This window comes from Lissotriton helveticus, chromosome 1_1 (assembly GCF_964261635.1).
Source record: "Lissotriton helveticus chromosome 1_1, aLisHel1.1, whole genome shotgun sequence".
Classification (NCBI taxonomy): domain Eukaryota; kingdom Metazoa; phylum Chordata; class Amphibia; order Caudata; family Salamandridae; genus Lissotriton; species Lissotriton helveticus.
In genome coordinates this window covers 1,834,690,595-1,834,717,220 of record NC_136057.1, presented here as the reverse complement: position 1 = coordinate 1,834,717,220, position 26,626 = coordinate 1,834,690,595, and the positions used below count along the sequence as shown (strand labels likewise).

Here is a 26,626-nt window from a genome sequence, read left to right as displayed (position 1 = left end):
TTACCTACATCTAGCCCTTAGTCTCAAGCAGTATAAAAAGTACAGAAAGTTTTGAGGATAAAAAAACGTTTTTTCAACGCCAAGGCCAGTACACTTGTACGGGCGGGCGCAGTGCAAGCTCTCAGCCAGCGGGGAGGCGGCGAGCGGTGCGGTCGGCAAGAGGGGGGTGAAGCGGGTAGAAGCGGCCCAGGGACACAGTGCAAACACGGCTCGAGGTCGGAGTGGGTCACACGGGCGGGCGGCAGCAATCACGGCTTCACGTTGCTCAGAAAGGAGAGTGGGGGTGGGGGTAGGGACATCGAGTCTGGGGCGGCAATGGAAGGGTCCAAAACCACCTTCCCCATTAACAGTATTACGGAGAGCGGGAGGGGGGAGAGGCGGGAACGGGCACCGGGAGAGGCTGCAGAGCAGCACCGCCAACACCCAGAGATGCAGGCCGGGCCACGAGATTGCCAGCAGCCACCGCTGCCCCCAGGACAGAACCACATCGCTGCCGGCGGCTGAGATCCCCGGGGCTCCTGTACTCCTGAGCCTCCTGCACGCACGGGTCCTCCCACAGGACACGGCAGAGTGAGCTCCGCTCCAAGGGGAGCCGACCCTCGCTGCCCCTACGAGAGGTCCAAAGGGGAGAACTCTCCGACCGCCTCCAAGACGAACGGACAAGTACAACCACGCCCAGGGAAGAAAACGCGGGAACGCCCCCGAATCTGGTCCGGCCTTGGCGGAAAGATCCGGCTTCCAATGGCTAGCCTCCATTTATGGAGCTAGCCAATGGGAGCCGGGGGGACGTTCCTATATCCCATATTGTAATCATTAGATTTCGCCTGCGCGAACTGCTTGCGCAGTAACGCCAGGCAAAACCTAAAAATGAAAAGAAAACTTTTCATTTTTGTTTTTGAAACGCATCCCGTTTTCCTTCAAGGAAAACAGGCTGCATTTCAGAAAAAAAGGTTGCTTTATTTAAAATTAATCACAGCCATGGTGGTCTGCTGACCCCCATTACTGAGCTGCCTCATTTATATTCATGAGGTAGGTTTATGTGAGACTACCTGGGAATCGCAATTTAAACTTTAAAGAATTTCATACATTTGAATTAGCGATTTTCTAATTGCGATTCATAGGAAATCGCAATTAGGAACTTGCTATTTCAAAGTTTTGTACATGTGACCCTTAGGTGTTTCACTTTAGGTAAATATTTGGCCACATACCCAAAGTTATCCTACGTGGGATTATAAGGTGGTTCTGCAGTTCCCTGAACGCATTCAAGGCTTACTGTTTTGAAAATATTTTAAGCAAAGAAATGATCCTCAAAAAAGTAATTATTGTGTTAGTTTTGGTATCCAGTGATTTGTTTTCGGTTTCTGAGACTATAATAATAGGAATGTGTCAAGAATGCGCCTTGCCTATCTGCCACAAACCTTAAACTGTACCTAAACAATACCACAAAATGTCACCACCCAAAGAAAGAAGTGCTCACCCTTCCAGTGGTGTCCATGAGAGATGCAGTGTCCGGCGAATTTCGGCTCATACTGCCGAGTAAGCGCAACCGCTGAGAACGACTTATTCATTTATCTTACACTAAGAGCTGGCTCTATCTAGTACCATAACGAAGAGGGACGCCCTCGATAACCCCGCTCGAAATTCGGCTCATGTTGCCGACGAAGCGCAACCGCTGAGAATTATCAATCGTTTTAGCTCGCCCCATTACTGGATACAAAACAATACGAGCTATAGAGAAGGTTTTATAAACTGTCAAGTCCGTGTGGCGCCCTCTTGTGCTCCTCGAGCTGAACATAGACATCGATGCCATAGCGACAGGTTGTATGAACATTTTATGGTGAAGCTTGGAGGTCTGATAGACTTCACTAATATCACGGATCCATCTATCTAGAAACAACTAATAAGAATAAGAAATACCCAATATAAGATAAGGGTATCCTACATGACCCTACAGATCAGTGATAACAAACATCCACTATTTCTACTATCCAATTATAGACGAGTGTCGCACCTACCTTTTCTTGTTATGTATATGTCCTAGTGCAAATGACGGACTCCTGAAGAAGGCAAATGCCGAAACGCGCGTAGAGATTCCACCCACCGCTTTGCTTACTCCAATAGCCCCGTTTACCATCACTGTCATTTGATTAATTGTTTTCTTTTTCTGTTTTTCTTTTAATTTCTTTTATCTATGTAGTCTCATTATTTATCTGATTGTTGCACTATCGCTATATTTGCACATGATTGTCATTTTGAAAATAATATGTACATATAAATATGAATTGTGTATCAGAACTTAAGAAAATGATCTAAATAAAACAAAAATATTTTGACTTATAAAATTAAAATAGTTATTATTTTTTCTGTTTATGCATGATTATATTTAGTCACTTGTCAGATTAGTTTCCTAGGTTGTTTTTGGCTTATTCAATTAGCTCACTAATAGGTGTGTTACAAATATAGTTTACATTATTCCCTACAATTAGTGAGTTCACCAATAGTAGGGGTCCCCTTCTTTCTAAATTGTGTCCGGCGAATGTTGCCAGGTTGGGGGGTGAGGGGTTGCAAAGTGGCGCTGGAGGCCAAAAGTCCAGGAGGTACTAGTCCCTGGAGGGTCCAGTGGCTGACTATTGTGTCAGTGCAGGTGAAGTCTAAATTATTTGTTTGAGCTTATTTCTAATTTCATTCTTATGATCAATTGTCCGATTGTTTAGTTTTGTGAAAAAATAAATCCATTTCAAACGGACTCCTCCATGCAACCTCACTCCTCCTACCACTTTCTACTCAGAATTCATTCTTAGACCGATTTTATGAATCTATGCTTTAAAATCCCAATCCCAATTGATAGAATTGGGACAATGCAAGATGCAGAAGTGCAAAATCTAGAATCTTTGATCTTTAACATCAATTCATTTTCCTTGTTGTTTCAGGTGTTACTCTCTGGGATATGGAGACCATACAGCAAGATGTGCATGTAACCCAGCAGCCCAAAACAGAATTTAAAATCATCACCTCTGACAGCATTGAAGAAAAAGCATCCGCCCTCAATCTCTCCACCTCTCTAAAAGCAAGTTTCCTCGGGGGGATGGTTGAAGTGGGAGGAGCGGCAAACTATTTAAAGGAGTTGAAAACTTCCAAGCGCCAGGTGAGAGTGACCCTAATGTATTCAGCAACTACTCGGTTTGAAGAATTGACCATGAAGCACTTAGGACCCCAAAATATCTCCTATCCTGGAATATACGACCAGGATATGGCGACTCATGTGGTCACCGCTGTACTGTATGGGGCGCAAGCATTCTTTGTGTTCGATCGAGAAGTGTCCTCATCTGAGCGCATTCAGGATGTGCTTGGGGAGTTACAAACAGCTGTAAAAAAGATCCCAATGTTTGGCCTTGAAGAGGAAGGAACGGGTGCCATGACGGAATGGAGAAAGCATAAAATTGAAAGTTTAAGCTGCACGTTTTGTGGGGATTTTGCCATAAAAAACAATCCTTCAACTTACGAAGAGGCCCTCGTCATCTACAAAAGCCTCCCGTCACTCCTAGGTGAAAAGGGCGAGAATGTTATACCTTTAAAGGTTTGGTTGTATCCGTTGAGGAAGCTAGACTCCAGAGCTTCAGCGCTCATACGCAGTGTCAGCTCTGTGCTGATTGAAAGTTTCCAAGATGCCATGGAGGAACTCACTGATGTTAACATGCAGTGCAATGACATGTTGACCCAGCCAGCTGCCTTACACTTCCCTGATGTTAAGAATCGGATCCAAAAATTGAAGAACCTCTGTAAGCAGTACGGAATGGTATTTCAAGCAGACCTTGCTAGAGTCCTACCAGCCGTTCGTGGTGGTGGGGAAGAGGAACGTGCCCTGGTGGCCATTTTAACTGCTAAAGAAAAATCCCCATTTGGTACCATCCAGCTTTCTGAATTTATGCAGTCAAAGCAGAGTGAAGTCAGCTTCGTGAGCAGCTACATTAACTTGCTGACTGAGTCCAAGGCAGTAAATGTTGTAGCCACCCAGGTGGAAATACACCAAGTTCTCCGTGACCCCAAAGTGCAGATTGTTGTCTCATTTACCTTCACTTCCTTGAAGGAAGATGCACCTTATTTGTCAGATCTAAGTTCCTGGCTTCATCTACATTATATGACGGAAACCTCCAGTCCATCCTCTGAGAGCCCCGATTTGAGGCCCAAAGCATCCATAGTGTGGTTCAGCGATGCGGATCTCATTCATAAAACAAGGGTCTGTGTGAGCGAGTTCATCGAGTTTGGACGTGGAAATGTCCGGAATAATAAGATAACATTTATTGTATCCTCTGTTGCAGATCCCAATAATCCAGGGACATCTATTTACTTGTATGAAGAAGGGGTTCTAAAAAGTACAGCATTCCATCCCCCACGCCCAGATACCCCTGAGATAAGTCGAATATCTCATGACACTGTGTGGCTAACCTGTGCACTGGGGCCTGTTGGGACTAACCCCATATTGGCCTACAAGGCTGAATACAGATCCATGAATGAAGACAGTTGGAGCGGCGTGGAAGAATATGAAACCAGCAACATTCTCACTGTTGCAGGTCTACGCCCTAACACTCTGTACCAGTTTAGGCAATCTGACGTGACTGCTCAATGGGTCACTTTACCAAGTGATCCTACCTGCATGGTAAAGATGCTTCCATGCAGCCCACCCGAGAAGGTGACCGGCCAGCGCAAGGGACTCAGATCCATTCACCTCACCTGGATGGAGCCTGGTATCATTGGTGCTGGGGCAAGAATAAGTGACTACAAGATTGAATTTAAAGAAGACTCTAAAGATTCAGAGACTTGGATGGAAACATTGACTGGAAAGAAAGCAGAAAAATGCACTATTCAGGGTGTCTGCAGTCTGTGGCACCGCTGGAAGCAGCCCTCCGAGTGATGAGTATGTCTTTTCAGAAGAGGAGGGTAAGCAATTGTACTGAACCACATTCTCTTCCTAAAACTCAAGTATGCAATTTGCTTTGCAGACACACTTAGCCATATTGAACTACCCAGGGCATAATCCAGAATTTTTACATGAAGGGCCAGATTTACTAAGATTTGACACAACGCAATGCAGCAAGACACCTAGCTGCGCTGTGTCAAATGGAGATGACGTAAATGCACCATATTTACTAACGTTGGGTGCATTGCTGCTCTCACAGCACTGCCTCACTTGTGGCTGCCAAGCATCAATGCATACACCATTGCGCCATTGTGCAAGGGTGCCTGCATTACAGCCAGTATTGTTTTTGTGAAAGAAGGGACACCTTCTTGCACAAAAAATATTCCTCAGAGGCATTGTTCTCTTTCAACACAGCACACTTAGAGAGAGAAAATAAGGCCCGTAGCCAGAAATAGGGGGGCATGGCCCTCGGCTATGACCAAACATTAAAGCTGCCCACTATAGGTCCATTATTTCCCAGATACTAGTTGTACCCCTAAATATCGACCCCCAGAATATCGTGGTACAAGAATATCGATGACAGAATATTTGAAAGGTAAGTATATATTGGGAAGTATATATTTACTGTTCCTAACTCTGCATACCTTGAAGATATATGTATTGCCTAGGTACATATATGTGGAGGTGGGTATAGAAAAAACAATATTACCTGTCAGCATTTTCGATTTGTTGTTCTGTCCTTGATATTCTGTATTTTAAGAGACATTGGTCCCTATCCCGTAAGTATAGGCAATGTTAAACAGAACAACATCATTTTTTGCAATGAAAAAAGGGAAATAATTTATTTGAAAAGCAATCAAAAAACATTAATTCAACGAAGTGCAGTGGGTTGAAAATGGGGTTGAAATAACCAGATTTTCAGACCTCAGGCATTCAATTACTAATGCAGTGACTTGGTAACATTTACTTATTTACAGTAGTCACATTTATAAAATACATCTTGTGCTCTACATAATCAAGCCAAAATCAATTGGAGTCAAGACATAGTGTCGATGACGTTTCGATCCCCACTACCATAGGGGATCTTCATCAGGACGGAAAAATTATGCCTGAGAAAGGGCTGTATGCGGCCGGCGGGAAAAAAAGAAGCAGAAGAGAAGAAATGGGGTAAGAAGAAGGCTCAGTGAAAGGGAAAGTACAATAAGTGCAGCGTTTGCAATTTTGCTGTGCGAAAAAGATGACTGAGTACAAAGAAAATATATCTATACATATAACCGTAATGAGGTGTATAGTGCTCAGTGGGTACTCTACAAGGACCGTGTACGATGCAGGACAGTGGTCGAAGGTGAGGCGAGAAGCACTAGTGCAGGAAAACCTTAGAGAGAAATGCACTTACGCTTGTAATTCACGCCAGCGCGTTGGGTAGGGGCCGAGTCCGTGTGCCAATCCTATCACAGACTAATCAATAAGGGAGACAATGAGCCTGAAATTTAAATAGCATGAAGATAAGATATGTGCATAAATGTAGTGAACAAAGATTCGTGAGTATAAGAACCACTCAAAGTGCATATGCCATTTAATGAGGGCAGGGGGCCAGGATTAGAGAATTCAAGAGTCTTGTCGATAACGTTGATGGTTCAGTAATGGAGAGTCCTGGAAACAATAAGGCAAAGGCTTAATTAAAAGTGAGGAAAAGGTGGAAGTTGCCTTGACCCAGTAGGAGCAAATAGAAGTGCTTACCTTCCTGTGGAGGGAATGCGGTCTGCTGAGGTCGGTTACGGTCAGAAAGCCGAGAGGGTGGCGCATACCCCTGAAGAATGCGCGCTAAAGAGCGAGTGCGTAAATTAGTGAAGGCGTGGGCCATGAGTAGAAAAATCAGGCGTCTTGCCGGTAACGGCAATGGTGCAGTAATGGCAGAGTCCTGGAAAAAAAGTCCAAGACTTAAAAGTTAATAAAAAGGGCAGGTTGCTGTGAACCAGTGAGTGCGAGTAGAGGTGCTTACCTTCCTGTGAAGGGAATGTGATCTGCTGAGATCGGTTGCGGTCAGGGAGCCAAAAGGGCAATGCGTAACCTGGTGAACGCACGCTAATGCAGCGTTGCGTGAATTAATGACTGCGTGTTAAGGGTAGGAGTGTGCAGAGTAATAGAAGGCGCCATGATGGAAAGGTAAACGGAGTAGTGTGTATGCAGGTAAAAGGACAGATAAAAGGGATATTGCAAAGGAGGTACCAGCCACGTAATGATACCAGTAGGACATAATAGTGAAGTACATTCGCAAAAATAGTTGAATGCAGTGATACAAGATAATTCTATTACAATGCGCTTTTGTTAAGACAACCACAAATCATACAACGAGGCGTAGGATTACACATTGCTCTTTTGGCTCCCTGACCATGACCGATCTCGACAGGAGTGGCCTTTCCCTTAACTCCCACTTCCTGCAGGCGTTGAACCATGCACATTGGAGAGATGGTATTGAATGCTACTGACAGATCAAGCATAATCAGCACCGCTGTTCCACCCTGATCTACCTGCATGCGGATATAATCAGTGGCAGCAATGAGGGCAGACTCAATGCTGTGACCAGCGCAGAAACCATTTTGAGACTGGTCTAAGATCTCATGGGATTCAAGATTCACAGAGCCTCCAAAGGAAAGGACAGCTTTGCCTGGAAGCTAAATTGAAGCAATTCAAACTAATCAGAACATTGCACTCCATGCTTTCATCACTAATCATCATTCCACCTTACCATAAGAAATCCGTAAGAGGCACTGCTTTCTCAGTACAAGCCGCCAAGCTCTGAAACTCATTACCAGCCTGCATTAGAAGTATCCAGGAGCATATACACTTCAGAGGACAGTTAAAAACATGGCTATATACAAGACAACGACCCCACCCCACATCCCGACCACAGAATCTGGAAAGACAATTACACCCTGTAGCTCAATCTTTAGCTTACAATCCACAAGCTGAGAACAACCCTACCAGGAAACTACTTTTGATAAGCAAGTAAGTTAAGAAAGGCTGACCTATGCTTTGCCTGGGTATTATATAGTTATGCAAGGTAATTCATAACATTTCTGGCCCACATTAAAACTAATGGCTATGATCCAGCGGTCAGCAGCCAACTGTAACTCACACCTCTTACATTCAATTGTGACATATTTGCTGCGAAGGTTGTCCATCACCAGTACTGTGCAGCCAATAAACCACCCATCACTAAATGAACAGACATGGAATAACTGAAGAGATCTGTCACATACCGCCGGTCAATCAGAGGACTTTAATCCAGTCCATGACTGCAGGTCCTAAATATACACTATGGCCACTTCTTTCATCTCACAATGACTTTCAGATATGAGATGATAGTTATAATGCACATCCCAGCAGATCTCCCCACTTCTATCTCCCTCCCACAATGCCAGCTCTGACCAAGAACTATACACTTGGGGCAGATTTAGTAAGATTTTGTGTCATGGTTGCCTCAATTATGTGGTACAGCGCTGAAGCGAAATCATTTTTGGTATTTCTGAAGCTGTGCAAAGCTGCTTTGCTTGGTTTAGTAAATACAGAGTAACGCAAGACAGTGCATAGCTCTGGCTAGAGTTAACTTGCATTGGGAAGGCATTCCATGGGTGGAGTATGGTCAGTTCCATGAATCCACCCATAGATTTGCAGTATCAGATTTACTAAAGCTAGCAAACTTGTACATGTGGAGAAATGCTACTCCTTCCCCAGAAAGGTGTAACGAGGAGAAATAGCTTTAATTCTCCTCGTTACTTCCTCTTTCTATGAGTGCTGCATTGTGCAGCACACATGGAAAGTGGAATTTGCCTCTAAGGATTGTTTTGTGTAGAAAGGTGCCCCTTCCTGCACAGAATGAATCGTTCCCTTAATGCAGGCAACCTTGCACCATGGCGCAAGGGTGACAACGTTGGCACAAGGCAGCACAAAGTGTGCCACCAGTAGGAGACAGCAGAAATGCGCTCTATCACTGTAAATATGGCACATTTCTGCTGCTACCCTTTCACACTGTGCAGCACAGCAAGTTGCCTTGCTGTGTTGATTTGTGTGAAATGTAAGTACTTTTATCTCAGAATTACTGATTGGACAGCCCAATGCAGTAACCAGCTGTCAGACTATAATAATACCATAAAGGGACCTTCAGAGCTGTCCAAAACTGCCAGTGTACTGGAAAAACATAAATGGTGCGTCTGTGTCTCATCCACCACACTGCTACAAGCTGCATCCCATAACACGATAACCACACCTTGGAGGCCATCACGCATGGCATGGAATCACTTCCCACATAGGATCACACACCAAAGACACCACCCTTCCAACCACACATGACCCTATGGAATGTAGCTTACTGCCCATATAGGTGAGCACTTCGGTGCCACATATAGGGATAGTAAGCACTATATTTATCTTTTGTGCATCACCACGATTTGGTTTGATCCTATAAAAATATTTGTTTCCTTCACGCTTCAGAATTATAAAACAAAATGCACTTCGTATGTGCTTTCATAACTGCTGGTATATGTTTAAATATTTGTGTAGTTCATTTACAGGTGTTTACACCTTTTGTTAATCAGAAACAAATTGACATCCTACTGTATTTTCTTTCGCACTCCCTGTATGCAAAGCCATTGAAATTATGTGATTCTGTGGCATTTTCCGCATAATTATGAATTTGCTGCATTTTCCACATATTCCATCATCTGCTGTATAATCTACAGATTTTAACGAATGCACATTTTTTCTAATTCAAACAGATCAAAAATGACTAAAAATCACTGCAACACATGCTGTCTTTGCGTAAGCGTTGACTGTTCACATTTTAGTTATTTATAGCTGTACTTAGATGCGGAACTGGTACTAATGAAGTGACACCTTTGCCCAGACAGTGCTAACATGTGTAAAATTGACAAAATAGTGAAGTGAAACTTTCACAAAATATTGCAGCAATAAGCTGCATAATTTGTATTTTCTCTTGTCACACAATTTAGTCAACATTGCCGCATAATTTAGCCCCACACTGTATAATTCCACTGGTCCTGTCTGTACTCCAGCAAGATTGTCGCATAGTTCACTTTACAAAATTCTCCCAATTTGCAGTCAAAGAAAAGTAAACAGAATCTCCACCTAAAAGAATAGGAAGCAATTTTTCAGAAGACATAGCCTGACATTTAACCCGTCTTGGAACAGCAGCAAATGTAAGAAACCAAAAACAAAACAAAGACATTTTAATTGCTCAAATACCTTCTGAACTCCTGAACTTCTAGACTGTGCAAGCTGCCTTGGTCATGTGGAGGGGTCAAATGTTGTTTCAGGTGGCCTGGCTCTCAAATGCCTACCGTGGCTACAGCCCTGAGGAGAATTAAACATATTTCTCCTCTTTACAACTCTGTTGGGAAGGTGTACCATATTGACGCATTCCCAAGTTTACTAGTCTTGCAGGTAGATTCATCAACACAAATTGCGATCGCAATAGTTGCGAAACAGCTATTGCGATCGCAATTCCATGAACCGCAATTCATGAAAAGAAAAACAACCAAATTGCGAATTCGCAAAATATATTTTGCGACTTCGCAAATAAAATCGCAGAATCAAGGTGGAAACCCCTTTGCGATTTTGAAACTGCGAATTCCCAATGATTCTGCGATTTCATTTGCTAAATCGCTAAATAATCGCAAACCAAATGCATGAAAAATCGCAATTAACGAAAAACCTCAAAATCGCTATTTGCGAGGCGCAATTTAAGGAGAACTCAAACCAGGTGGTAACCATAAAGTTAAAAAAAAATAATAATAATAATTCTAAATAGCTACAGGTGTGGGGCTGAACAAACACACTTAAGGAGACACAGTAGGAGCATGAGGACATTCACTATGCCAGGACTCTACATGGTGGTAAGGCGGCGAAGGCTCCAGGCTGCAGCCAGGAACAGACGCAGGATCCAGAAACGAATTTTGGACCAGACTGAGGAGGAAATCTACTCGAAGTACAGGCTGAATGGGGCAATGATTACCAAGCTCATCCGGGACCTTGACCCCCTTATACAGCACCCAACAAGGAGGACCAATGCCGTGCCCACCCATGTCCAGGTCTTGTGCTGCCTGCACCTCCTGGCCTCCGGAAGCTTCCAGGGGATAGTTGCAGTTGCAGGGGGGATGTGCCAGAGCACACTGTCCCGCTGCCTCAGGAGTTTCCTGGACGCCATGCTGACCCGGCTACACCATTACATTACATTCCCAATCACCCAACAGGACTTGAACCAAACAAAGCTACAATTTTACAACATTGCGCAATTCCCCCATGTAATTGGATGGATTGACTGTACCCACATCCACATCTGCCCACCCGCTGAGACAGAATACATGTACCGGAACCGCAAGTCCTACCACTCACAGAACATCCAGATGGTCTGCAATGCAAAGACATTTATCACCGACATAATGGCCCAATACCCAGTGAGCACGCATGATTCCTTCATATTCCGGCTCAGCGGCATGCACACACGCCTGGCCAGGGGGGACTTTGGCGAAGGACACCTCCTAGGTAAGTACACATGCCAACAAACAGTACATCGAGACCATGTAGCTGCGCATAACAGGCACTCACCCTCTGCTCCTTTCATTCAGGTGACAGCGCCTAAGGCCTCCATGAGTACATCCTCACCCCATACCTTAACCCTGCCACACCACAGCAACGGCGTTACAATGCTGCACACATTCGCACTAGAAATTGCATTGAGCGGACATTTGGGCTGTTAAAGAGCCGATTCCGCATCCTACATAAGACTGGTGGGGCCCTCAAAAACCAGCCTGAGGTCTGCTGCCGCATCGTGGCGTGTGTGCAATACTCCACAATATTGCTACCAAGTGGAGGCTACCTGTGGAGATCTCTGGCAGTGAGTCCGAAGTGGACAACCGCCCACCTGCACATGTGCATCATGCACGCGGGGAGAATCCTGCAGAAGGACACAGGCGCCGCAACCAAATCACAATGAACTGTTTCTAGTGCACCCATACCCCTCACACAACACTGCACTCATGCATGACAAATGTAATAATGACATGAGTCGGATTTACGTGTGACATAAATTCTTATTGTTATTTTCACAATAATGTGTCTTTAAATTTCTTTTTTCTAATTACATGATAACTGTATTTCCTAATACAGCCCCATGATAGAGAAGCAGGCGTGCTTGTCTAATCAGCATGGCCATGCTGCTAGAGTTCACAGAGTCACTGGCGCCTCCAGAAAAAACAACCAAAATGCGAATTCGCAAAATATATTTTGCGACTTTGCAAATAAAATCGCAGAATCAAGGTGGAAACCCCTTTGCTATTCTGAAATTGCGAATTCCCAATGATTCTGCGATTTCATTTGCGAAATCACTAAATAATCGCAAACCAAATGGATGAAAAATCGCAATTAGGGAAAAACCTCAAAATCGCTATTTGCGAGGCGCAATTTAAGGAGAACTCAAACCAGGTAGTAACCATAAAGTTAAAAAAATATATAATAATTTTAACTAGCTACAGGTGCGGGGCTGAACAAACACACTTAAGGAGGCACAGTAGGAGCATGAGGACATTCACTATGCCAGGACTCTACATGGTGGTAAGGCGGCGAAGGCTCCAGGCTGCAGCCAGGAACAGACGCAGGATCCAGGAGCGAATTTTGGGCCAGACTGAGGAGGAAATCTACTCGAAGTACAGGCTGAATGGGGCAATGATTACCAAGCTCATCCAGGACCTTGAACCCCTGATGCAGCACCCAACAAGGAGGACCAATGCCGTGCCCACCCATGTCCAGGTCTTGTGCTGCCTGCACCTCCTGGCCTCCGGAAGCTTCCAGGGGATAGTTGCAGTTGCAGGGAGGATGTCCCAGAGCACACTGTCCCGCTGCCTCAGGAGTTTCCTGGACGCCATGCTGACCCGGCTACACTATTACATTACATTCCCAATCACCCAACAGGACTTGAACCAAACAAAGCTACAATTTTACAACATTGCGCAATTCCCCCATGTAATTGGATGCATTGACTGTACCTACATCCACATCTGCCCACCCGCTGAGACAGAATACATGTACCGGAACCGCAAGTCCTACCACTCACTGAACATCCAGATGGTCTGCAATGCAAAGACATTCATCACCGACATAGTGGCCCAATACCCAGGGAGCACGCATGATTCCTTCATATTCCGGCTCAGCGGCATACACACACGCCTGGCCAGGGGAGACTTTGGCGAAGGACACCTCCTAGGTAAGTACACATGCTAACAAACAGTACATTGAGACCATGTAGCTGCGCATAACAGGCACTCACCCTCTGCTCCTTTCATTCAGGTGACAGTGCCTACGGCCTCCGTGAGTACCTCCTCACCCCATACCTCAACCCTGCCACACCACAGCAACGGCGTTACAATGCTGCACACATTCGCACTAGAAATTGCATTGAGCAGACATTTGGGCTGTTAAAGAGCCGATTCCACATCCTACACAAGACTGGTGGGGCCCTTAAATACCAGCCTGAGGTCTGCTGCTGCATCGTGGCCGTGTGTGCAATACTCCACAATATTGCTACCAAGCGGAGGATACCTGTGGAAATCTCTGGCAGTGAGTCGGAAGGGGACAACCGCCCACCTGCACATGTGCATTATGAACGCGGGGAGAATCCTGCAGAAGGCCACAGGCGCCGCAACCAAATCACAATGAACTGTTTCTAGTGCACCCATACCCCTCACACAACACTGCACTCATGCATGACAAATGTAATAATGACATGAGTCGGATTTACGCGTGACATAAATTCTTATTGTTATTTTCACAATAATGTGCCTTTAAATGTCTTTTTTCTAATTACATGATAACTGTATTTCCTCATACAGCCCCATGATAGAGAAGCAGGCATGCTTGTCTAATCAGCATGGCCATGCTGCTAGAGTTCACAGAGTCACTGGCGCCTCCGGCCGGACGCACCCAGTCGCCTCTCCACGTCCTCCACGACACTATTGGCCCGTGATGCTGCAGTGGGCCTGGTGCTGCGGCGTCGTGCGGTTACCACCGGCAAGGACAGGCTGCTGTGACTTGAAGTGCCCTCACTGGCATCATCCCCCCCAATTGCTTGGCCATGGCCAGACGCCTGCAGACTATTCACAGCTGTTGTGACTTGTTCCAAGGCCCTGGCGACGTCCTGGCAGCATTGAACCATCTGAATTTGCATCGCAAGAGAGCGGCGCGAAAGTTGGGAGGTGGCATTTCCAATCAGATGGTTCGATCTTGTGTATGCCGACAGGCGGGTCAGCAGCTGGCGGTGGCGGGTGATGTCCTGCTGGGACACCAGGATCTGGCTGTTCTCCCTGACAGCTGCGGTCATGACCTGCATGCTTTCCGTGAGCTGGCTCACGTTTTGCGCAGTCTTATTGAGCTTCAGGTGGATGGCTGCCAAGTGGCGTGCCTGCTTCTGGTGGACAGCAAGCATCTGGTGTTCTATGGCCAGCCCAGGATCTCGGACATGTTCCCCCCTGCCAGCGTGTGTTGAGACGTTGCGCTGCTGCCTCATCAGTCCGCTGGACTGAGATCGCACAGTGGCTGTGCGCCGTGTCTGCCTCCTGGGTGGTGGTGGTGTGGCCTATACCACTGCCATGGTTGTCACATGGGGTGGTTGCTGTGCTCCTGTGGCTGCAGGGGTGGCCCTGTCCACATGGGGAGGTGGTGGTACTGCTGCTGGTGGTTGCGATGGTCCGGGTCGTGGGGCAGGATGGCCCTCTCCCTCGGTGTCCTCAGGGTTCTCCTCTATGTGGAGGGCCTCTCTGTCTGTGCTGGGTTGTTCTGACGCACCTGTGATGTAAATGGGTGCATGATTAATGATATGTCTCTTGCACATGGGATGTTGCTACATGCATGCAGGCTTGCATTCCCTGACTGGCTTTAGGGATATTTTTCCCTTGACAGGTCTGGCTGTGTGTGTCTATCTGGGAATTATTGTCACACTACAGGTCCCACAATGCAATAGGGATTTCAGGTGTGCATGGCCTGCATTACTGGGGTTATCAAATGGCTAGCTCTGGAGTCATGGGCATTGTTAGGGGACGGGGTCGCAGTTGCATGGCACTTACCTTGGGATTGTTGGGTGAGTCGGGAGGAGTCCAGCCGGGTGACCCCCACGCAGGCTGCAGGATTGAGGTTGTCCTCCACCAGGTCTTCGAGTGGAGTGTTGGGTGCAACTGTGGGGTCTCCTCTTCCGATGCCATGTTGCTCCCCCAGCCTCTCAGCGATGCGTTCTTTGGCACGACCTCTGAGGTCGTACCACCTCTTTTTGAGCTCATCAATGGAGCGCTGGGTCACTCCAACTGAGTTCACCTTTAAGCGGATGCGCAGCCAAATGCGCCTCTTGTCGGCCTCAGGCACCCTCCGGGACTCCTTGCCAAACAGCCTGTCATGGTCCTTCGATACTCCCTCGATGAGGTACTCCAATTCCTGTTCAGAGTATTTTATTTTTCGCTTTCTGCCTGGTGCACTGCTCCCTGCTGCTTCCTGGGACATTTTAATTTGTTGTTTGTGTCCTGTTGTGGTGCTGTAGGATGTGTGTTGTGGAGCTCTGGTCTGTGCTTCTTCCACTCTCAGGCTCTGTGTTCTGAATGAAGGAGGGAACTGCCTACTTCCTGGTTGTGATGTCATCATTGTGCTCGAAATGCGACTTCCCGATTTTGCGATCTCGCAATTAGCGAGATCGCAATTTGCGATTTCGGTAATTGCGAGTTCGCAATTTTAACATGGAAAACGGGCGATTCTGCGATTTTCATGCGATTTCGCAAAAATTGCTATCGGCAATTGCAGCCAATTGCGATCCGCTTTTTTAGTCGCTTTTCTTGATGCATCCCATTCTGCGAATTTTAAATTGCGATTCGGTATTTTTCGCAATTTAGAATTCGCAGAATATGGGCTTGATGCATCTGGGGGTTAGTAAATCTGGGAATGCACCAAAAACCATGAGTGTATGTATGAAAACACCCACATTCCACCCATAGAATGCCTCCAAATGCAGAGTAATGGAAGGCAGAAGGCAGCAATTGACCTGCCTTGCTTTACTCCAGATTTACTAACCCATGCAGAGCCACACAAGGTGGTTCTGTGTGGCTAAGTAAATCTGACTTAAGGGCTTGCGTTGCCTTAAGTCACCTTGCATGACACAATTCCTTGAAAAATCCAGGCCAAAGTGTGCATTCATTATACTAATGCCACTTCTCTAATGAAGGATCTTATAGGTATAAAAGAATATATTAAAAATTAATTTGTGGCAGCAGTATCTTGCACCACACTTTGTTTTATTTATGTAGTTTGTTTCATTTAATGAATTTGTTTACAGCTACGGCACCCCAAATGGTGCTTTGGGTAGGTGGAATGAGAGAGGGTTAAAGGGGACAAGTTACACAAAAGTAAATGAGGTGTGAAATTAGTCTATCTCCTAAAAAGAATAAGGGCCTCATTTATGGGATGTTGGTTTAGGGCAGCGCAGCAAGGCACCTTGCTGCGCTGCCCTACACCAAAGGGAAAGGGCTGGCACTGTTTCGGCAGTCTAGCGCCAACGTAGGCACCCTTGCACCACATGCAGGATTGTTTTGGTGCAGGAAAGAGTTTTCACCTTGGGAGGCGTAAGGATTCGGCGCTTTCCCTGGGTTTACATGACTTTGTAAATCTAGGGCAGCGTCAAATTCCATGGGTGTCGAGTGGGGAAAACCCACTGCCGTGCCCATGGATTGCCTCCCGGCACTGGGTAAGGCCATGCAGCAATTTGCACTGCGTGGCCTTACTCATGATTTATGAGGCCACTCAAAGCCACACAGAGTAGCTTTGCGTGGCTACATACATCTGATTGAGAGCCCTTCGTCAAACATGTACAATCTTAGCCAAGGAGCACAGTTTCTGTCTTACATAGACTGAAACTATTTAGATACAGATTTTGAGTCTTTCCATGCATTCTAGACTTTTAAATGGTGGTTAGGGATATATAGACATGTTTAAATGAATTTGGGAGTTTTCTATATTTAAATGTTCGCCTAACTTTGATGATGAAGATAAATGCAGGTGGTATCACAAAGATGTTGAACAGGGAACCCTGGCTAACATTTGTCAAGCAAGGTAGGAAAAGTGGCAGTTTTTCCTAGTGAGAACCATGGCATGGACAGTCACATGAATCTGCAATTGTTTATAAGCTGATCAAGAGGATATTGTATTCAGCCATTTCGAACCACACTGAGAGATCAAGGGAGATCAGTGCACAGGGTTGTCTTTGACCGTTAGAAATTAGCAGATTTTCAGTGATGTTAATCATGAAAAACCAAGTTTTGTGGTGGAGAGGAATCAAGGTAGGAAATTGCTCAGGAGATTGTGCTGTCCAGTCGGGTTGAGAGCAGCCACAGCCTGTCCATACAGATTGAGGGGCTACACCCCTCACCCTTTTCCCCACCAAGAAAAGTGTCTGTCAGGCTGAACACTGTTCTTATTCAAGTCAGGTAGCCAGGAGTAAGACATGCGCTAAATGTGTTGGACCCTGGCTGCCTGAGCTGAACTTTGCCAGGCTGAGGATTTCATTGCCCTGTGTGCCTGACCTCCTCAACCTGGCAAAAGTGCAACAAGCCCCCCCCCCTCACTCAGCTCCCCCCCCCCGTGACGAGGGGAGCATTACTAATAGCCTTGGACCTGGGTCCTTCAGTTTTAATCCCTGAAGTTCCCAGGGCAAAGTGTCAATCTGTGATACCTCTTCGGATGGCTCAGCAGTCTCACTCACCCTATCTCACTCGGTGACAAGTGAGGGACTGCTGCCTTCCCTCTTTGACTGACCAGAGGTCAGGCAATGAGAGAAGGCAGCGATCCCAGCCCTCGTGAGACTTCGAGGCTTCCCTCCCGGAGAGCTGCAGTAAAGGTACGTTTGTTTTAAAAAAAAAATGTTTTTGTGAGTGAGTTTTGAATAAGTGTGTGTGTTTTTACGAGTGTTGTGAATGCACGGGTGTAAGTGTGTATGTGTATATGCCGCCCCCTTGCGAAAATTACTGGCTTCACTGGTTGAGAGTTAGTTGCTTATTAACCACCACTCAAGTGTTTTAACTTGACAAAGAAGCCCAGTGATTGGACAGTAGTTGGGCAATAATTCTGTATCAGTCCTGGACGTCTTTAACAGTACAGCAATTAGGGCATGTTTCTGTGGCAATGGGACTTCACCTTACTAAAGAGAGTCATTGGCAAATTTGATGATTATTGTCAGGGCTGGTTCAGGAGGCAGCATTGTTAAATCTGGAGGCGAATATTTTACAAAAGTGTGATGAGGTTCTTCCAAAGTTGTTGGGTTGTAGCAAGTGATTAAGGAGAAGTAGAGGGAGAGGATATCAATTCTTCGGAGCCCTATAGAGCTTTGTGTACAAGTTGCCTGGGTTACTAATACATGTAGTTTCCTTAATACGTGAATGTCTATAAGCTTTGTAATACAATTAGTGTAGGAATTCTATTTTATCCCAGGCCTTTTGAGGATTCTTCTTTAGTCTTTCAGAAGGGGTAAGTATACAATGGTTGTTTAGCATCTTTGCTGATTTGCTCTTTTTTTGGTTTCTTTTGGTGTAAAAGACCATTGTACTAAACTTGAGCAGTGCTGTGATATCAGCAGGAACATGATGGCCACTGTGGACAAAGATCCGGAAAGGCTTGGATGAGTTAGTCAGAATTAATCTCATTAAGGCGCATATTTTTAAAGCACTATTGATGTCAGATGGAGTGATAACATTTATTTTCAGACCAGACATGGACAGGTAATCCAAGATTGTGATGGTTGTCATTACCAACAGTGGGTGGATGAAGAGATCGGTTGAACACAATCAAGATGTTAAGAGGATGGTGCATGTGGGGATAGACAACATAAATTACACTGGCTGTGGAGATTGATTGGAAATCTGGCAGGTAGCTTTTTTCTGAGATGTAAAACTAGAGGTATGTCAAAAATAGTGGAGGGCCCTATAATGCATTTTACCCAGAGGTTTGGCGGCTTTAAGTTTTGGACTGAATGATATTGGATTGAACCAACGTGACACTTTAATCATTACCTCTGGTTCTTCTCTTAAGAGTAAGTTGAAGATCTATGGTTGGAGATCTTGGATTTATAAACATGAAGCATCGGCAGGGCAGGGTTTGGTTGTAGCGAGAAAAGGAGAGCTCCTGTAAAGGTCATTGAATTGGATGGATCATGCAGAGAAAGAGGAGGGTTAAACAAGGTTAGATCAAAAGAAAAGCTATGAGCCAGGGAAGAGATGTTTGGGGAGTTCCTGGAGGTAAAAAAGTGAGCAATATGCCTGCAGGGAGATGGTGTGGTTTTGGAGTTCACTTACAGTTTGATAAGATTCATAGAAGTAATGATTTTTATCAGCTGTCGGAAAATTGGGAGACATCTTTAAACAAAGTGTGTGCTCAAATGTGCTGAGTTTTGAGAACCAGGGAGTCATGGATATTTGATGGTGACAATGTGCTTTTATGGTTTTTTATTGTACAAAAAAATCGAATAAAGCAGATTTGATTTCATTTGATGGTGACATATCTTATAAACAAGAGAATTTAAGTGATTAAATAGTTAATTGAAGATCTTTAGGTTTTGGTCGAAATTTTTCTACCCTGATGTTGACAGAATGGTGGATGTTCATGGTCAGGTTTTGGTGGCGTTAGCTTTCATTGATACAGATAATTCTGTTATCTTAGGATAGAAAATCAGTATCGAGATAAAAGCATAGTATACGAAATTGGGTCATTAGTTGATGAGGATGTGAGTCATTTCCAAGCAATAGGTCCAAAATTGTATTATTGCTGGGATCCAAGTACCCAATTGTAGCACTTGAGTCTGCAAGCGTAGCTAAGCAGAGCAGTTCAAGGCTTACTCAGGGGAGCTGGTGGAGTGTAGTGTAGCAATCCCAGTTTGCTGGCACGCAACAACAACACTTAATAAATTATTGTCCAGACAGTGTTTTTTCTTTTAAAGAGGAAAAATACTTATTACACAGACACAACTAAATGCTATGCCTTAAATTACAAATGTGTACACTCCGGTAGATGGAAATACCTTTGATGACATCCTCAAATTGCATTGCACCCCTTGTGGGTGCTAACCCTATAATCGCAATACCTCCCCACCTATACGAGCTGCGCCATCACAGTATAAGTGGGTATAACTTTAAATAAAGTAGACCTGCTGGCTATGTCAAGGGTCACTACATTAATATAATAAACACATGTCATGCTTTGTCAAGCTAAGACCTTATAAGGAATGTCAGCATATATAAAGTAGGTCTACTAGCTTTGTAAGGATGTCACTATATTATTAGAATCAGCAACACATCATGTTAAGACCTTATAACCCCATTTTAAATCGATTGAACCAGTCATTAGTATTTATTATATTAGCAAAAGTTAATAGTTCAATCATTATATTGTCAACTAAGCATTTGATTTTAAAGCCTCATGCATATCTTAGTCTTGCTCTACTTGCTATAGGCTACAAAATATAACGAGGGGTCTCTACATTCAAGTCCCCAAATGCAAAAACTCCATCTCTGGGAGTGCTTAAAAACAAGAAAAGCCTTAACTGGGGTTATCTATTCAAAGTTAACTTTAAACAGTCAACACTTTTAAAATATGTTGATGGTACCTTCACACTGTTTTGGGGCACCCCAGGCAAATAATATGTGCCAATTGGGGCCCACTGAGGGTATTATGGGGCCATCCTCGTCCCGACCCCTGAAGATTTTATGAGTGGCATTGCTGCTTCTGTCTGCAGCATCTTGGCACATACTTCTTTGTCTTTTTCGTTTATTTTGGGTGCCCCTGTCCCACCTGGGACACTCACAGCCTCCTGTAGTGTTGGTGCCTCCAGGGGGGCCCCAAAGCCCCCGACCCCAGCTGGCTCCTATATTTCTACTCCCACCATGGTGGGAGAAGGCTCCTTTATAGCTCTTGCTCACAGGTGAGTGCATGCAAATTCACCTGTTCACCATGAGCGTGGGCAGGGAGTTACAAGGTCAGCGTGACGCGCCGACCCATCATGGGCACGGTACTGTTCCTTGGCTCTTATTTGCCCCGGCTATGGTGTCCCCAGGACTTCTAATCTGCGGGCAGACCCCCAGAGATGGGGTCCCCATGGCGGAAGTTTGGCTCAGTGAGGGGGCTCCACTAATGGATCCTTCCTAGGCAACATAAATAAATAACAATGCGTCAGCCGCTCCCCGAGTCCTGCCCCATGCTGGGAGTATTTCTTGAAGATTGCAGCAGAACGCTATGCACCAGTTTGTTTTCGTTTTGGATTGTTAAAAGGATGCAAGTATTCAAAGCTGCATATCTTTGGCCTGTTAGGCCAATTCTCTCCTTGGCACATTTTGCACTTGGTTGTAAGGCCTAGCTAGGAGGAACATTTTCAACCGGCCTCCCAGGTCCTAGAGAAGAGTATTCATTTTGCAAGGAGCTGGATTTGCTGTCTACTCTGGCTAACTCCTATTTCTCCTCTCCTCTTGGTGGGGGTATCTTCTTCCTTCCCTTCGCAACCAGCTATCAGAATATCCTCCTGCGGCATGGGAGCAGGATTTAGGCAAAACATTATCTGACACAATATGGTCATACTGCTGTTCACAGACATGATACATCTCGACCAACTAAAAACACAAATGATTACATTTTAAGTACCTCCATAGAGCATATGTTACCCCAAAACTACTAGCCAAGATAAATCCATCCGCCTACAGTGCATGCGCCAGGTGCGCGGCACTGGAGGCGGACTTCTCACATCTTGCTTGGAACTGCGCACCCATTCAGGCATATTGGGAGGAGGTATTTCACCATTTGTCCCTTATGGTCGATGTTAGAAATGGGATTTCTGGTTGGCTAAGGCTTGCGCCAAAGCCAGATAGAAACCACCACTCTAGTTAGGGCAAGGGAGTTACACGCCAAAATAACCCCTGCTCACCCCCTTGGCAACGTGACACGAGCAGTAAGGCTCCCGGAGGCAATGTGTAAAGCGTTTGCGCAACACACACTCAGCAGCAACACACTAGTCACACCACAAAAAGGAACTCCACAAAAGGTTATATATAAAAAAATAGCCTTTGTATTACTATTAACGGTAAACATACATAATATCGATTCCAAAATATCGACTGGACATAATATCGAGTAAAAAATATAGACTAGACAAAATATCGACCAGACATAATATAGACTACAAAAATATCGAGTTATATCGATATTAATAGCCAAAATATCGAATCAAAAATATAGACTAGACATAATATCGACTAGATAGAATATAGACCAAAAAAAATAGAAAATAAGGTAAGTTTTTAATAATTTGTAATAATTGCGTAATATAAATCTTTAGCGGGTTGTGGGTTTATAGGGGAATAGGGTGGGAAGTCATTTAAATATAATTAATTAATTATGTAAATTAATAATAATTGTTAATTACTTTTTAATTGGTAAATAATTAAAATATAATTGGTAATTAATAATAATTGATTAATTGATAAATAAATAATTTTTAGTAAATTATTTTCTGTAGCGGGTTGTGGGTTTATAGGGGAATAGGGTGGGAAGTAATTTAAATAAAATTAATTAATTATGTAAATCAATAAGCACTGTTAATTAATTATGAATTGGTAATTAAATAAAATATAATTGGTAATTAATAATAATTGATTAATTGATAAATAATTAATATTTAGTAAATTATTTTCTGTAGCGGGTTGTGGGTTTATAGGGGAATAGGGTGGGAAGTTATTTAATTATAATTAATTAATTATGTAAATTACTAATAATTTTGTAATAATAATGAATTGGTAATTAATTAAAATATAATTGGTAATTAATAATAAATGATTAATTGATAAATAATTAATTTTTAGTAAATTATTTTCAGTAGTGGGTTGTGGGTTTCTATGGGAATAGGGTGGGAAGTAATTTAATTATAATTAATTAATTATGTAACTTAATAATAATTGTTAATTCATTAATAATTGTCCATTAATTAAATTTTAATTGGTAAATAAAAGTAATTGGTATAGGAAATTATATGTACTTGGTAATAATATTTATATTAATTATATTTATTTATGAAGTTTTTACTTTTTCTACTGTTGCACTCACTGGAGTGGGAATAGTAATTTTTACCTCTACGCTATCCAACGCTTTCACTACTGTTGCACCCACTGGAGTGGGAATAGTAATTTTAACCCCTACGCTATCCAACGCTTTCCCTACTGTTGCACCCACTGGAGTGGGAATAGTAATCTTTACCCCCACGCTATCCAGCGCTTTCCCTACTGTTGCACTCACTGGAGTGGGAATAGTAATTGTAACCCCTACGCTATCCAGCGCTTTCCCTACTGTTGCACCCACTGGAGTGGGAATAGTAATTTTAACTACTACGCTATCCAGCGCTTTGCCTACTGTGGCACCCACTGGAGTGGGAATAGTAATTTTAACCCCTACGCTATCCAGCACTTTCCCTACTGTTGCACTCTTTGGAGTGGGAATAGTAATTTTTACCCCTACGCTATGCAACGCTTTCCCTACTGTTGCGCCCACTGGAGTGGGAATAGTAATTTTAACCCCTACGCTATCCAACGCTTTCTCTACTGTTGCACCCACTGAAGTGGGAATAGTAATTTTAACCCCTACGCTACCCAGCGCTTTCTCTACTGTTGCACTCTTTGGAGTGGGAATAGTAATTTTTACCCCTACGCTATGCAACGCTTTCCCTACTGTTGCGCCCACTGGAGTGGGAATAGTAATTTTAACCCCTACGCTATCCAACGCTTTCTCTACTGTTGCACCCACTGAAGTGGGAATAGTAATTTTAACCCCTACGCTACCCAGCGCTTTCCCTACTGTTGCACTCTTTGGAGTGGGAATAGTAATTTTTGCCCCTACGCTATCCAACGCTTTCCCTACTATTGCACCCACTGGAGTGGGAATAGTAATTTTAACCCCTACGCTATCCAACGCTTTCCCTACTGTTGCACTCACTGGAGTGGGAATAGTAATTGTAACCCCTACGCTATCCAGCGCTTTCCCTACTGTTGCACCCACTGGAGTGCGAATAGTAATTTTAACCCCTACGCTATCCAGCGCTTTCCCTACTGTTGCACCCACTGGAGTGGGAATAGTAATTGTAACCCCTACGCTATCCAGCGCTTTCCCTACTGTTGCACCCACTGGAGTGGGAATAGTAATTTTAACCCCTACGCTATCCAGCGCTTTCCCTACTGTTGCACCCACTGGAGTGGGAATAGTAATTTTAACCCCTACGCTATCCAGCGCTTTCCCTACTGTTGCACCCACTGGAGTGGGAATAGTAAATTTTACCCCTACGCTATCCAACGCTTTTGCTACTGTTGAACTCACTAGAGTTGTTACAATAAGTTTTAACCATTTTGCTATGCTACGGTAAAAATATTATATATGTTTATGTAATAATATGTTTATATATATATATATATATATATGTATTAATTTTGTTATCTTTTATTTTAATTTACATTAATTATTTATTTGTATTACATTTATTTAATAATTTTAACTAAGTTTATAATAAATATATTTATTATTATATTAGTTTTAACTTAATTTAAAGACATTTAAAAAAAACGATATTTTGACAGTCTATATTTTTGTAACTCGATATTTTTGAGTCGATATTTTAGTACTTACCTGTTTGAAGATAGCCAGTCGATATTTTGTCCGTCGATATTTTATCATCGATATTTTGGTATCTCGATATTTATGTGGTCGATATATTTTCAGTGATCCACTATAAACACATTAGATCATAATCACACAGATACACTGTGCCGACTGGCACTGGGCAGTATTTACAGGGGATTATTTACAGAGGACAGGGCCACGTGGGCCACTGTCAGAATCAGCACTTAGCAGAAATAGCATTTAGAACAACTGTAGCACAAAATAACAATTATAGAACACAACCAGTAACCACTGGTAAAAGGTAGATACACACTAGGCAACCCTAATCACCTTAGGCATAGAGCACGCAGGGAAACATAAACTCACTAGTATAAAATCTACTAGGCAAAACAACCTCCTAAGCATAAAACACAGTTAGAGGTATCACAGGCATAAAAGCATTGCACATTATGCATAAATCACATTAGGCATCAGGTAATTATCAACATAAACACAATATACCATCTCCTTGCGCAAGAGTCACCTTAGATACTGACACAGTGCGCCCCAGGCGGGGGCACAACACAGGAACACTGTCCCTAGTCAAACTGGCCTCTCATGGGGCTCAAATGCCCTTTGTCCAGCAGAGTCAGGGCAGGCTGCGCAGGCAGCCAAAAGCAAAGTGCGCAAGGGTTTAGGCCTAAACGTAGCAGCTACCCACTACTTGCTGGGCAGCTGTGTAACCCCAAAGACCCTGTCCCCTAAAAATGAAAGGCCTAAACGGTGCAGCTGCCCACTACTTGCTGGGCAGCTGTGAGGTAGGGAAAAATGTGGCAAGGGCTCCCAGTAGCCCTTTAAACAAATTGCTCCAAACGTTGGAGCCCTCTAGGCTCTGAAGCCAACTATGCGGGGCATTGGAACCAGCTGGTTCTGGGGATCACTCTGCCCCCTTGGAGCACACTGGCTCTGTAGATACTCATGCCCCCAAATAATGAAGACGCCCTTGCCCCCACACTGGGGCACGGAACATGGGGACACGGGCCCCTCTGGCTCTAGGACACTGGGGCCAACAACAGCTGTGTGAGCACGGGGGGCGGGCACCGACAAGGTGCCCCGACACTACCCCCCTACACAATAAAGCATGGGCCCCTCTGGGCCCAAGTAAACAATGAGGCGGAGCGTCTGGAAAGAGGCGCTGGCAGAGTGCCTTGAATCAACTCCCCCCAGCCCTTTACACTCACGGGGCTGGTTGCTGGGGCTCTCAGGGACTCTGCTTCGCCTTCGAGGTTCTCCGTGGCAGGCAGGCTGGGCTCTCCACTCCTGGTTGCGCTGAGGCTGCCCGCGGGACACCCTCTGCACTACGGGGGTCCCGCCTGGAAGATCCGGTGGTCACGCTGAGGCGGGCCTCCCCTGCCGGTCCTGACTCATTTCACCCGGGCAGCAACACACGGGGTCAGCTGTAGGCGGTACACGGGGCTCTCTTTACCACCTGGGAGCCCCGCTTCTCTTCTCGCTCGGTGCTGGCTGTCTCCCTTTGCCCGGTCCGCCTTCCTGGGACCGGGGCTGCGCAGGGACGCAACGGTACAACTTCCTCCCGCCCGGGGGAAGCGGAAATGGAGCCCGCAAGGCTCCTCTCTTGTCTGCACCGGCCCTCTCCCCCCCCCCCCCCCGTCAGGCAGCTTCCGGGCCGCGGCGGTGAGTCCAGACGGCTTTTACTTTCGGTACTGCGGGGTGGGCACCCTTTCGGTACTGCGGGGTGGGCACCCGTATAATAAATAATGAAGCGGCAATGTCCCTGGCGGGGTGGGCACCCGCTAGGGATAAAAATCAGCAGGAATGCATGGGGGGATCCTGTGTCCCCACCAATGCAGCTGGCAATGCGGGGTGGGCTCCCACGACGCAAACGAGCACAACCGCGGGGGAACTCCACGCCGGGGGTCCCCCCACCCAGGAGGATTGCAGCCTCGTGCCACAAGCCCCCCACAG

At 44.9% G+C, this 26,626-nt stretch overlaps 1 protein-coding gene across 3 annotated transcripts in view; it reads left to right on the top strand.

Annotated features, from left to right (window-relative positions):
* LOC144774994 (verrucotoxin subunit beta-like) overlaps nt 1-26,626 on the top strand; it is a 247,659-nt gene that overhangs the window by 66,185 nt on the left and 154,848 nt on the right. For all 3 annotated transcript variants that reach the window (XM_078659207.1, XM_078659205.1, XM_078659206.1), the window contains one exon: nt 2,931-4,938. In XM_078659207.1, the coding sequence (XP_078515333.1) occupies nt 2,948-4,912 (1,965 nt within the window). In that variant the 5' untranslated portion in view covers nt 2,931-2,947 and the 3' untranslated portion in view covers nt 4,913-4,938. The remainder of the gene's footprint in view (nt 1-2,930; nt 4,939-26,626) is intronic.